The sequence below is a fragment of the Phoxinus phoxinus genome (genome assembly GCF_949152265.1).
Source record: "Phoxinus phoxinus genome assembly, chromosome: 21".
In the NCBI taxonomy this organism is placed as follows: domain Eukaryota; kingdom Metazoa; phylum Chordata; class Actinopteri; order Cypriniformes; family Leuciscidae; genus Phoxinus; species Phoxinus phoxinus.
In genome coordinates this window covers 7251201-7263865 of record NC_136896.1, presented here as the reverse complement: position 1 = coordinate 7263865, position 12665 = coordinate 7251201, and the positions used below count along the sequence as shown (strand labels likewise).

Below are 12665 nucleotides of genomic sequence, written 5' to 3'. Positions count from 1 at the left end.
AACCGCCCTAGGTTAGTTTGCTTTAAAATACAAAAACATCAACCAGTGTAGTTCCACGAAGCTCAAAGCGAATAAACAAACATTTACATTCACAGACATGCCCTTAAGAGCATGTTGAATAAATTGCTCTGTACGGTATATCTGAAGGTTTCACGATTTAGAAAATATCCAAGAGACGTTTTAATTGGCAAAACAAGATTGAGCGAACGCAGCTGCTGTTAATGTGTGTTATCAAGACTTGTTGTTTCCTGTAGCTTTGTGTGGCTATGCAGTAATTCACGCGTTAAAGAATCAGTAAATGTGCGTTTGCACTGACAGAGATTAGATGGAGGTCACCATGTTGCAGTCATTTTTGCTGGCTACAGATTTCTCCTCGAGTATCCGACTGTTTTAGAAGGTGGATCACACAAGTACCTGTTGCTCGTCACCTAAAATCACCAACTCTTATTGAAAACAGTCACTTTGTCACTGTGAATCGCTGCAAATGTAAACGCCACTTAAAGGGATTTACTCACTCTCAGGTTGTTCCACACCTGTACGACTTTCAGAAAACGACTTTTGGTCTGTTTCTCACAAAGTTATCATATGATTTCAGAAGACTTGGAATATAGTGCATTAGTTGCATGAAACACTTTAACCATTGTATTAGATTGCAGGTCAGTTTGACCCATTTTTCGATTTCGTTTCAATTATGATTATGATTTCAATTTGGCCCACATACTTTCATGTTTTTTTTTTATAACCATTTCCCTCAAAAATAAGTGTATTTTTCTGTTTAATTTGTTAAAATGTTTTTAAAAACGTCAAAAATTACAATACTGTTCATAATATTCACATTTTGTGAAAACAAATATATCTAAAATATTTTTTTTATGTACATATTTAGGTAATTGTGAATTTATATTAAAAGTTTTTCATATGAGTGATTTTATTTATGATCGTATTCATAACCATTGAAAAAAAAACTTTTTTTTGGTCATTTTGAAGTTTGACAGGGGTTTTTTTTATGTTGAAGACTGACCAGAACATTAATTTAATTAACCTTTTGTTCTTGACAGAAAAGTGAAATTCAATAGGGGTTGAAACTACTTGAGGGAGGGTAAATGATGACAGAATTTTCAGTTTGGATGAACTAAGTTTTCTTATGAATAATTAAACATTCATTGCAAGCTGGTCACAAGAGGTACGTGGATGACGCTTTTGGACTCGCAAGCATCTTTCTGCACTTTGATGCTGTGCCATACAACATAAAAAGTTGCATAGACACCATCTCTGTAGTTAAACATAGCCCTAACTGTTTTCTCGGGATCAAAGCCTGCACAAATCGAACAACATAAACAGATTTCAGATTTAGAGTTGTTCCCTGTGACCTGCAAATGACCAATCCCTAGTCCCACTCTTCATCAAAGCCTGCTTGCTTGCTCTCATCTTAGTGGCAAAAGTTGCAAATGTATGTCCTGCTAAGCCGTGTTCAGGTTGTGAGGTAGCTGTGGCAGATAATGGCATCAGGTGTGTTTGTGTGTGTGTATGGAGGATTCTGTGGAGCAGTCTCCACCTGCTCTCTCTCTTCAGTGCCCACTGGGGGCTGGATTCCCAGAATGCTTTTCAGGCAGCTGTTGACAGCCAGCACTGTGCCCTGGCCCCCCAAACGGCTCTGGGGATCAGCTGCTTAAGAGGGTGTGTGTGTGTGTGTGTGTGTGTGTGTGTGTATTTGAGGGGGCGAACACAATGTGTGTTCTGCTGAGAAAGTCATACACTTGTTGTAAATGTGTGTGTGTCCTTGTTTGTGTGTGTATGTATGAGTTTATATTATATTATATAAAGAGAGATAGTCAAGCCGTATATGGCTTTGATACTTGGATGTAAATGATAATTATTCAAATAAATATAAATTATTCAAAGCAGCATTGTAAGAACAATTTGTGTATACATAAAGTGTTTACATAGTGTTAAACAGCAAAAGTTGTCACTTAAACTTCTTATATTTTTAACTTTGGAAAAGTCTTATGGTTTAAGCAAACACATTCAGAATATTTAATATGTTTATGTTTCTGAGAGGAACCCCCCCCCCCCCTCCCTTCCAAAAAAAAAAATGTAATTAGTTTTTTTTATATACTAAAATATTTTCCTAAAGCTCAATTAATGAAGAAGAATGTCATCTAAATAATGACTAATTTTCACATTGGCACTGGACAAAAATCAAGCAAAATGTGTGAGAGTCTTTCTCCTGCTTAGCACAATTTTTATCATGAACCAATTATGACGCGATGCATCGTGGAACATGTATCGCAATGTCCATTGTATTGTGAGGTACATCTTGCATGCTATCTGATATACACATAGTCTGACTTACATATTCTCTGAGCAAGGCTTGAGAGACCTCTTGAGTTCCCTCTCACAGTTGTGCCCCTGACATTAATTGTCACCCTCCTGAAGCCAAGTCAAAGTCCTTCACTTTACAGATCCAGTTACTGACCCCTCTCACCTCCAAACATGACCTACATAAAAGTTATGCACCTTCCTGTGACCCACGTCCGTACACACACACAAACAAGCACATTTATATGCTCTCAGCTTCTCGTTGTAAATCACAAGGTTCTAACATGGCTCACGTTTTAGTTGCTGGCGTCTTGCTTTACAAAATAAACAAAGTCAACTTTTAGTCCAGGGGTGTTTATACATGTGCAATTTTACACTGGTAACAGAGTCGTTATCTAGTCATGCTTTGAGCAAAATATGATCAGCATACCTGTATATCGTAATAAATGCAGAGACAGATGAGAGTGTTTCTCTGTATATTTGCGGTAACTTGAGTGAACGTCACAGCGGTGCCCCTAGCCAAACCAGATCAAACGCCTCCACACACACACAGGGGTCTCTTTGTTCAGTGTGATCTCATGTCCCAGCTGGCTTATGTCATCCTAGCACTACAACATTACAGTACAACCTGCCCCAAGGCTGGCTCAGGTAGAAAACACTATAATGATCTAATAAAGCACATGCAGGTGTGTGTGCGAGCAGGTGAACTAAGCACCCCTATAGGAGAAAAAAGTTCAGGAATAAATATGATCTCATTAGTATTATGAAAAGTGAAGTGGTTCAGGTATACCCTACTACGTTATGGGGACCAAATGGCAATGGACATTTTTTTTTTCCCATGAGGAAAACCTCTTATAAGTCTTACAGAATTATGTTTTTTGAAAATGTAAAAATGCAGTTGTGATGAGTGTGTTTAGTGGTATATGTTTAGCTGATATATATACAGTTTGTTCAAAAATCATTATGTTTGGGATGTTCCCATAAAACATGGAAACACAAAATGTTCTGAAAGGCTTAACTTGTTGTTTTTTCAAGTGATTTTTTATACTTGTTAAACTTTTGTGATAATTAAATTCCTCCAAACAAAGATGCAAATGGTGAATCTTGATTTCATTAAAAAAAATATTGTAGGGACGCACAGGTAACATATCTATTATTGTCTGTTATTGAGAATTTTATTACTATTATTGTATTCTTAAATGGTATTTAATATTGTCATTTTTTTTTAACTTTGGTTCCCCCAAAGAACCTTTGAACCAATTTTTTCTTAGTGTGAAGAACATAATTTGAATATCAATTTTCAACTATAGAGCCTTTTTTTTGCGATGGAAGTTAAAGGTTCTTCATGGAACCATATGGCAATAAAGAACCTGTGTTTTTAACAGTTTACATACCGATATCTATGAATATGATTAAATCTCACTGGGTTGAGGCTACGCGTTGAAAAAATACTCCACCTGGGCAAATGTGAAATAGTGTGTCGAATGCACATGTATATTACTGACAATCATTTTGTACTTTATTCATGTGAATCTGTCCATATTTCTATTAACACACATGGGTTTTATTTTCCCAGGAACTTTGCCACTGCACTGTAAACCAGTTACCACAGGCTGTGTCTGTCAGTGTGAAGTGAACACCATGTTCTGTGTACGAGGACCTCGGTCTGTGCCATGCATCACTCAAGAACATTCCCCATATTCCAGCAAAGTTCACACTACCCTCTGCCAACTGGCCAGCCAGCCTCTCCACAGGTTCTCCAGAAACTTCTCCACAACACCTGTGTTGAGAGATGTGTCTACCAGCTCCAAACAGAGGTGTGTTTAAGAGCCTGCTACTCACTTAATCACAAACCAACTTTACAAGTCAAACCCTGCTGCTGAGAATACTATTAATGTTCACAGACATTTGGAGTCGACAGAGCTTGTGATTTTGCTGGGTAGTTTATTTGCACAATGCAAACTGCAGCTTAGGATAGTTTAAGGAGAAAAATGTCCTAAAGAAGTTTCAGACATGTGGCCTAGGATTTTTTTTTTCTCTCCACATTTTCTAGCCTGAATTTTTAAAGAGGTTTTAATGCAGTTTGAATGGCTATGCTTTGATATGCGTTCCTTGAATCCACTTGAGAGAAGCCCTCACCGCAGGGGCTACGGAGGGGGAAGAGTGCAAAGAAACAAAAGTGCACAAGCTCTCCAGATGTGTAATTACTTAATTTCCTCACATATAAAACAGTGCTATAATTAAAAGGAAGTATGCGATTTACGACAAGTATAGAGGCCCAAAAAATTCCTGAACAAATTCAGACTATTGGTGCAATACCAAAAAAACGAAAGAATATTTCACATCCTTTTGTTTTCGTTTTCAAACAATCTTTCGTCAATTTATTTGGCTGTTGCAATTCATGTTCCTCGGATGTTTCTGTGTGGTGACACCTGATAGTTAGTTATTCATATGGATAATTAGGCCCTGCATTAGTTGACAAAACACTGTAAAACTTAAAGGGATAGTTCACCGAGTATCTACTGGAAGAGTCACGTGTTGGAGACCAATGGACCATCTGAGATGCAACACAACTACTGTAGCCATTTAATCAATAAAATACAACCCTGGACACAACAGGTTTCTGGAAGGTTAAATTCAGAAGCTTTGATTGTAACAGACTTTAATTTAAGCAAAGACCACTCATTACATCAAGTCTTTCAGATGATCTCTTTTTGCACTCAAAGAACAGATTTCCATAATAAAAGCCTTGGGGTTTAGGCGGCATTGTCTCAGCACAAGACCGAGAAAGTTTTGTGTAAGCTGGCAGAGAACCCTGTCAAAATGGAAGCCAAGGAACTCTGTCAATTATTAAAAGAAGGGTTTCATTGGTAGCCCGAATAAAAAGCGTGCCTTTCTTTATAGTATATAATCTAATACTCAATGTTTTACCTCTCACAGATGTTCTGGCTGCGTGTCTGATTTCACTATTGCGAAGTTGACTGAGTAATGTTTTGACAAGCAACCACAACACTGGTATTTGTAGTAGCACAGATGCAGTCTGGCAATGCTGAAATTACTTTTTCGTTATGTAGTTTTTTTGACAAACTGCTGAAAACAGTATAGAGAAAATGCTAAGCACAGCTTGTGGCAGTCAAAAATGTTGCACTTTTTGCAGCACCAATAGGACCAACTGGACACGAGCAACTTAATTGACAAAACACACACACGTCTCACATTCCCACAGAGAAGCAAAGTTGTGTGATTCCTTCACAGTGTCCGTATCAGCCATTACGAAATACAAAGGACCTTCATCCCTGCAGATGGAAGTTTCTGTGTTTAAACATTCACAGCCTAGCCTGAAAAGAGTCACATAATTCCAGCAAATTGGACACAGTGATTAGTGCAGGGAGAGAGAAAAAACAGAGCCCATTCATAACTTCAGCGGTCGGGAGAAACGCAATTATTCCCAGAGGGGTTGACAAAGGGTGAGAATTTATGCCGCAAAAGTAATTTTATGTTTGTGTTCTTTATTTGCAAGACATTTGCACTGATCCATCAAACTGTCCTGCCTTGTGCATAAATTCAGGAAATGTCTTTCAGCTCATTTGAAAAAAGAGAGTGAGAGAAAAACATTGGCCGCGTAGTTTATTTCTTTATTTTTTCCTGTCTTGTAGAAAGTTGACACCCATCCAAAGTGTTTTAGCTCAAGTAAAACACACTTCTTAACGTTTTCCTAGTTATTCCACTCACTTTTTGTTCATTTTAACTGACGGACCTCCCAACACTTTTGAACTTGTTCATGCAGAAATACTGTAAATGGACGAGTAATCTGGCACATGCTGTTAGAAATAATTTTGATGTTGCAGTTATTGTTTTCTTGTGTAATTTTAAATTGAGGGCCCATCCCTTTCTGAAGGATTGGGGGTGGGATTTTTTTCCCAATCCAGGCCTGTTTTCTGAACCGTGTGTCGCATTCCCAAGAATCCTGGCAACTCTTTTGGATGGATGGGATCCTCGTGGATATAACAAAGCACAAAGGATGAATGGCAGTGTAGGGTGTGAGAGTGATGCTAGAAGGAGAGACTGCATGTTGATAAAGAGAGTGAGTGTTTGTGAAAGATTTGTGTATTTTTTGTTGTTGTTATTTGTTTGTTTTTATCTATGCTTTTGACAGTAAGAAGTAGAAGGCATAATCCATTGAAGGAGAAAGAGAATATTCGGGCAAGTCCTTTGCAATTTTGCATGACCTTGTATGTTAACTAAATCTGGTGGTGAAATATACCTTGCGGAGACAGACAGGTAACCTTTCATTACTCATAATCCCTCTTAATAACAGAGCTGTGATGTCTGATATGCTCCATTACACAGAACGGCAAAAGACAAGCTGATGTTAAACGCTAACAGCAGCCTGGAGATATGTGAATGAACCACACACACACACACACACACACACACACACACGCACGCACACACACACACACACACACACACACACACACACACACACACACACACACACACACACACACACACACACACACACACACACACATTTTCATCATGTAATCTTAATTCCTATAGTTAAAAAGTTTTGTAAGAAATGGTAGCAATAGCAAATAAACGGAAACGATAAAAAGAATACATGAAACTTTCTATATAGTAAAAAAAGTTTGATGGAAATACATATATTTAAGAGATTTGTTTTCTTGAGAATCTTCTGGGAGTAAAATACCAGCTTTTTTTTTAAATAAAAATAATAATATTGACCTGAAAAAGCTCTATTGTGCATTATATAACATTGTGAGGATGCTTTTTAGCTTATGCTTATTTAATTTGGTTAAATTTGATGAAATTCTAAATTCCCAAGATAGTTTCCTATCAATATTTTTATTTGCATGTTTTTTTTTTTTTTAATCATTTCCATTTATTTCAATGTATAGTTTTTAAGCCACAAATAGTTTTTTTTATTACCAAATAAGACTATTATGTTATATTTTATTATAGGCTACATACCAAATATTTATAGTGTTACTTTTAGATGTGGGCTGTGTTTTTATTTATTTTTTAAACTTGTTGACCATCTACAACAATTGACGAAGCTAAAGCTAAACACCAGCGCTACAACAAAACTAATTCATTCTAAATAATAATCATATTTACATTATATTATTATGATTACATACAAATAATATGGCTACAATAGCCTGCATTATTTATGTAGGCTATATCTATGTATATGATTTAAAAGTTAGGCAAATTATTTGTGATAATGTTTCTTCTCTTGGTCATTAGGGGGGAAATCTATTAATCTTTTGAGATATCTAATGATAACGCATATCTTTTTAAACTTTTGTGTAGATTGGGCACATCATTATCACTGATCATAATTTAACTTACCTGTACCAGTCCAGTCCGTTGTCATAGTTACGGTCGAAGAAGTGCGGCTCCGCTCCGACCGCGCGAATATCTGGATGCACGCGCAGAAACTCCAGCAGCGCGCGCGTCCCTCCTTTTTTAACGCCGATGATGATCGCCTGAGGCAGCTTCTTACTGCCCTCACCTAACGAACTCAGTTTACCTGTATCAAAATACGAGCCCCCCGTCTCCAAATCTACATCCAAAGAGTTTGACAGCTGTACGTTTGCCCGAAAAATGTGTTTATCTGCCTTAATTTCTGGTAAATCCTCTTCACTGACACTTTCGAGCCGATGGATTAATCTGTTGTGCCTCATCACCAGAGGACTTGTGGAGGTCCATTTCTGAAAAAGTCTCTTTCTCCTCAGCGACCCAAAATCTTTAAGTTTCGAGGCGTAAAATTCCTCCACCGGACCCGTATCTCTTCTCTCCGTGGGTATACAGGTCCCGCATCGATCCGTGAGGCAGTGGAGAAAGTACAGAGACGCAAGTATAGACAGCAACATGACCACGAAGGTCTTAAAGATGCTCTTGGACGGAGGGTCCGAAAAGACGCGGCTAAATGCCATGTCGGTCCACGGGTGGCATGAGTTGAAGAGACAGCCATGCTAGACTGGCATTATTCGGTCTTGCCATCAAAAAATAAAGCAGCGTTTGGAGCTCGAGAGCATCAAAGGTGGTTTAGTTCGCACGCGCCGCTCCCCAAAAACCCTCGTGCATATGTAGCCAACTCGTCGTCGTTATAAACTGTTATTAGTCTGATAATTAGATTAGAGAGTTTTTATTTTAATTACTATGTTATAGCCTAATCATGATCCCTTTAATAGTTTGTTTTAATCTAAAACAAATTGAGTCCCTTAAACGAGTCAAAAGTGTAAAAACAAAAAACGATTTTTTTTAGGCCATCCTTTTCTTCAAATGATTTGTGAAATTCTGATAAACTTTCATAGCACTAGTAGCTCTCACACGTGTGTGCCTTGTATCTAACTTCAGAATGACGTCAACTGAAGTGACTGACATACTGCGGCCCAATCAGGTTCCCCAAGCATTTCCAGAGCGCATGTAATTTGCATTGCAGTAACCAATAGGATGCAGGAAGAGCAGGACAGACCCCTCCCACCTGTCAGTTCCGTTGAAGAGGAACGGTTACGCTCGTGTTCAAAGCAAATGTCACTTTCAGCGCCTGTGGCCACTGCCAAACAAAATGTAGGTTTGTAGGTACGCAAGGTGGTGGTAAAAAAATCAATAAATGTAACAGTTAGCGCACTGCTAAGACTTACATTTCTCCCTAATATATCTAGTAGATTTTAAACATTAATTTGCATTAAATCCCTTTCTAAATCTAATTAGAAATCAGGCCAAATGCTCTGTCATTTTGCTTGGAAATATTATATAGAATTTTAACTAATGCTAAACATATGATAAGCTGTTGGATAGAGGAAAAATGTTGTATGAAACTGATACGATGTTTGATTTCTAGTGCAAATGTGTGTTTAAACAGTCATGATAATGGTTTAATAAGATTATTTCAGACATGCATTACTGCATGACTAAACCTATAAACATCTCCAAATATACGTGTTGTGTGCCCTTCATTTGTGTGAATGGATGAGAGAGGGAGAAAAATGTTGGTTTTTAATTCTATCACAGTTTTCACCCCTATTTTTCTTATTTCTTTACAGATATGTCACTGACAGATTTCGTAAACATTTGGCTCTTTTTTCACTTCAGGCCACCAAGGACGACCGTCATTTTCCCCCCTTGTTGTTACCGTATTGTCTTTCTTTTTTAATAAGGAGAAGAACACAGCATGGTGAAATGAAAGTAAAAGCAGCGCATTATCTCTTTACAAGTGAACAAGAACAGAACCAAATGTTTCACATCTGCTCCTGTAGTTTGCAGCATTACCATGTGAAAGCCAAAGGAGTGTTTCAATGCAGTACAGCCCACTGCTTCAGAATGGAGATGGAGACCTCAGTCAAAACACCGCCTTGCTTGTGCCAGATGTCCCCATGATGAGGACACAATGAAGGGGCTGACTCGCATTTAACAAATCACACCCTGGTCCTTTCGGCCATCCCGGGAGAAAGAAGAGGCAACAACCATATAGTAAGGCCATCCTCCTGTGATGCCCCCTGGGTCAAATGTTTTTGCACCACTATTATTTTCATGATAAAGGAATTTGCGGAGACGCTGTTGCTGAGTGGTCAGGCCAGTCCACTGAAATTTAAAACACAGGACTTTTTCATTGCACAATATCATGCCGATGTTTATGTATTTTTGGGTTCTGTCTTTGTTTTGTTACTGAAACTTTTGCACAACTTAGTTTTTTTTTTTTTTTCATTTCTTGAGTAAAACATGGAAATCTCAGCGTAATTATACAGTGGATTTGGTTTGAATCAAAAATGTAAGAGCATACACAAATAATAGATAACTCTCTTTCATCTCTAATATATTTACTCTGGATACTTAACAGTGTGCTGAATTGTAAAACCGACTCAAGGATTTACAACAAATAATTGCAAGTATCTGTTGTCATTTGTTTAGAGAGTTCAGATATATCCATTGTGAAACTGCAATACGTTTTCCTATGAGGTTAACAGCTGTTATCGCTCTTCCTTGTTTGTTAGGATCTACAATGTTTTTATGGTCAGCAAGCAAAACCTCAAGTACACAAAAAGACTTCTTATGCATCCGAAATGTGAATCCTGGGCTCCCATGGCTTGCTGCAGTTTTCTCTGGACAGCTTTATGTGTGGATTTGGGACGTCTCAGCATGAGAGAGACATCTTTACGGCCAGTGCTGTCGGAAAAATACAGGGCAGGTAATGCAGCTCTGTCATAGAACCGCAGAGGAAACAGAAGGGCATGTGAGGTAACTGCCCAGTAAAACTGATTGCTTATACATGAGGCAAGCCTTGTTCCAGAAATACAGATACCGTAATTAGGTAGATAGATAGATTAGTGTGCCTTATATGTAAACTTTTCCTGAAATACATGTTTGTCTGAGAGGATTTATACACACATTTTAATCAAATGGTTAGAACATGTCATCTGTGGTTCAGACATGCAAGCAGCAAAGAGTTTTCCAGTACTGAAGAGGAGGGATATTCATTAAGAAATGCGGAAATACAAATAAATCATGCTCTTAGTCAAATTAAGAGATTTGAAATGCTGCTTAAATGTTTAGATCGAGATTGATTGCAATGAACCACCCGTGGCTTATTTACATAAAATGTTCTACCTTTATGAGTGCCAACAATAGACCCTATGTAAAATACATTTCAAGAAAAAGTGTGAGAGTGTTTATTAGTAAGACTTGAAATTCCTAATTAAGTGCAAATGTGATTAACTGTGTGTGCGCCACATCTTTGTGTGATAAGTGTGTGACACATTCCAACCTCTAAGAGGCAGCAAGACTCAATCCTACTTGAGGAAGTTTCGATGGGCAGAATTGAGAGGGAGGGAGAGAGACAGGAGATGGGGGTCATCCAGAGAATGACTAGTGCATGTAAAACATGAATCATATTATTTGAAAAATATGAGAAGACTCTTAAATGCTTCAAATGGACTCATGGAAACATGATACAAATCCAGTCCACAAAATAGATATTCAAGCCGATAGAAATTATATTGAAACTTGTTAAATTTCCTGTGTATATCACTCTAATACAATGCATTGGTCAGACTGTCTCTTTCTCTCTCTCTCTCTTTCACATTGATCACACTAATGGGCCTGGCTTTGGAGATGAGCCTTGCACACTTCCCTGTGTGACTCTCATCTGAGCTCTCCTCTACCAGAGGCCCTTTGAGAAGATGACTCAGTCATTAGATGGATTGCTTTCTTACATAAACAAATGTCAGCCATGATCCCGACCGCCCTGTTACTCTGCTGTGGGACCAGAAGAAGTATGTGATATCAGAAGTGTAGAGACCTAAACAAGAGACCATCTCATTAAAGGCCAGGCAGAGAGTAACTGCTCATTAAAAAGCAATACAAATGTGTGATTCCCTTTTGCCAATATGTCTAATTAATTCAAAGTTTTGTAATATACTGTATATATATATATATATATATATATATATATATAAAATAGGAAATTGAATTTGAGGTCAGAGACCCACCAATCAGATTCTCAGCTGACCCCCAGCATAAAAGTGTTTGTTGTGATTTTTTTTTTCCGTCTTAAAAGCTAATCTGCTATATCAGTTTACATATTAGATTGACTAAGCAGAGAAGCATTATTTTATTTAACCATTTCAGCACTTGGACTTACATTCCTCCATAATTATTTTGAGCTGAGCCAGATGTCATTCTTTACTGCTAATGTGTTACTTAGAATATAAATGAAAGTACCACAAATACATTCTAATATCTGCTGATTGACATGTTCTCTGATTTCTCTCAAAGGGTCTGCCTAGTTTTCAAGCAAAACCGGAGAGATCTCCTCACTCTTGGCTTGTCCACAAGACCTAAGAGAAAAGACCAGAGGGGACCACTGAAAGCTTTTGCATATAGGTAAAATTGGTCACGATGTCCATTTGTACGTTTCCAAGTATACAGATGTTTATTAATGAGGTGGGGAGCACTGTGTGTAACAGGGTTTTATTCATTTTTCTCTTCTACATTATGACTGTCCAAGGTTCCATCTGAGGCACTCAAGGGATAGATGATGAAATTAGTTTTGGTTTTTCACCCAGTATATCCCATCATGTTAAGACCTCTAGGGAATGCCGGCGTCCCAGTCAGCCACCTGAGTATACACTATCCTGCATCTATTCCAAAAACAGTTCATCTTTCTTAATTTGATAGAGTGTGGAAACCCTGCCTTCTCATGAGCCTTTGACAGTCGAGACAGCTGGATGTAGAAATAACTGCTTTTTGGCACTCATCTTGACTCGCTGATCCTCTGTTTGACATATGGGAAAAAAAGGTGTGCTATTTGTTGT

At 38.0% G+C, this 12665-nt stretch overlaps 2 protein-coding genes across 12 annotated transcripts in view; one reads left to right on the top strand and one right to left on the bottom strand.

The window, feature by feature from the left end:
- Positions 1-8867, bottom strand: part of LOC306989738 (heparan sulfate glucosamine 3-O-sulfotransferase 3A1) — a 32041-nt gene extending 23174 nt beyond the window's left edge. The window contains exon 1 of the mRNA XM_079595685.1: positions 7699-8867. Coding sequence (XP_079451811.1) covers positions 7699-8285 — 587 coding nt within the window. The 5' untranslated portion in view covers positions 8286-8867. The remainder of the gene's footprint in view (positions 1-7698) is intronic.
- The window catches only part of LOC306989739 (uncharacterized protein), a 95589-nt gene that overhangs the window by 39354 nt on the left and 43570 nt on the right, over positions 1-12665 (top strand). For 9 of the 11 annotated variants that reach the window (XR_013795707.1, XM_079595692.1, XM_079595690.1 and 6 more), the window contains 4 exons: positions 3896-4136; positions 9612-9825; positions 10347-10540; positions 12127-12234. Coding sequence is in view for 10 of the 11 variants with exons in the window: in XM_079595692.1 (XP_079451818.1) it covers positions 3896-4136; positions 9612-9732 (362 nt within the window). In the remaining variant the exon portion in view is untranslated. Of the gene's footprint in view, positions 1-3895; positions 4137-6248; positions 6404-9398; positions 9826-10346; positions 10541-12126; positions 12235-12665 lie in introns of all 11 variants that reach the window. The other 2 variants (XM_079595687.1, XM_079595695.1) reach the window with 2 other exon arrangements.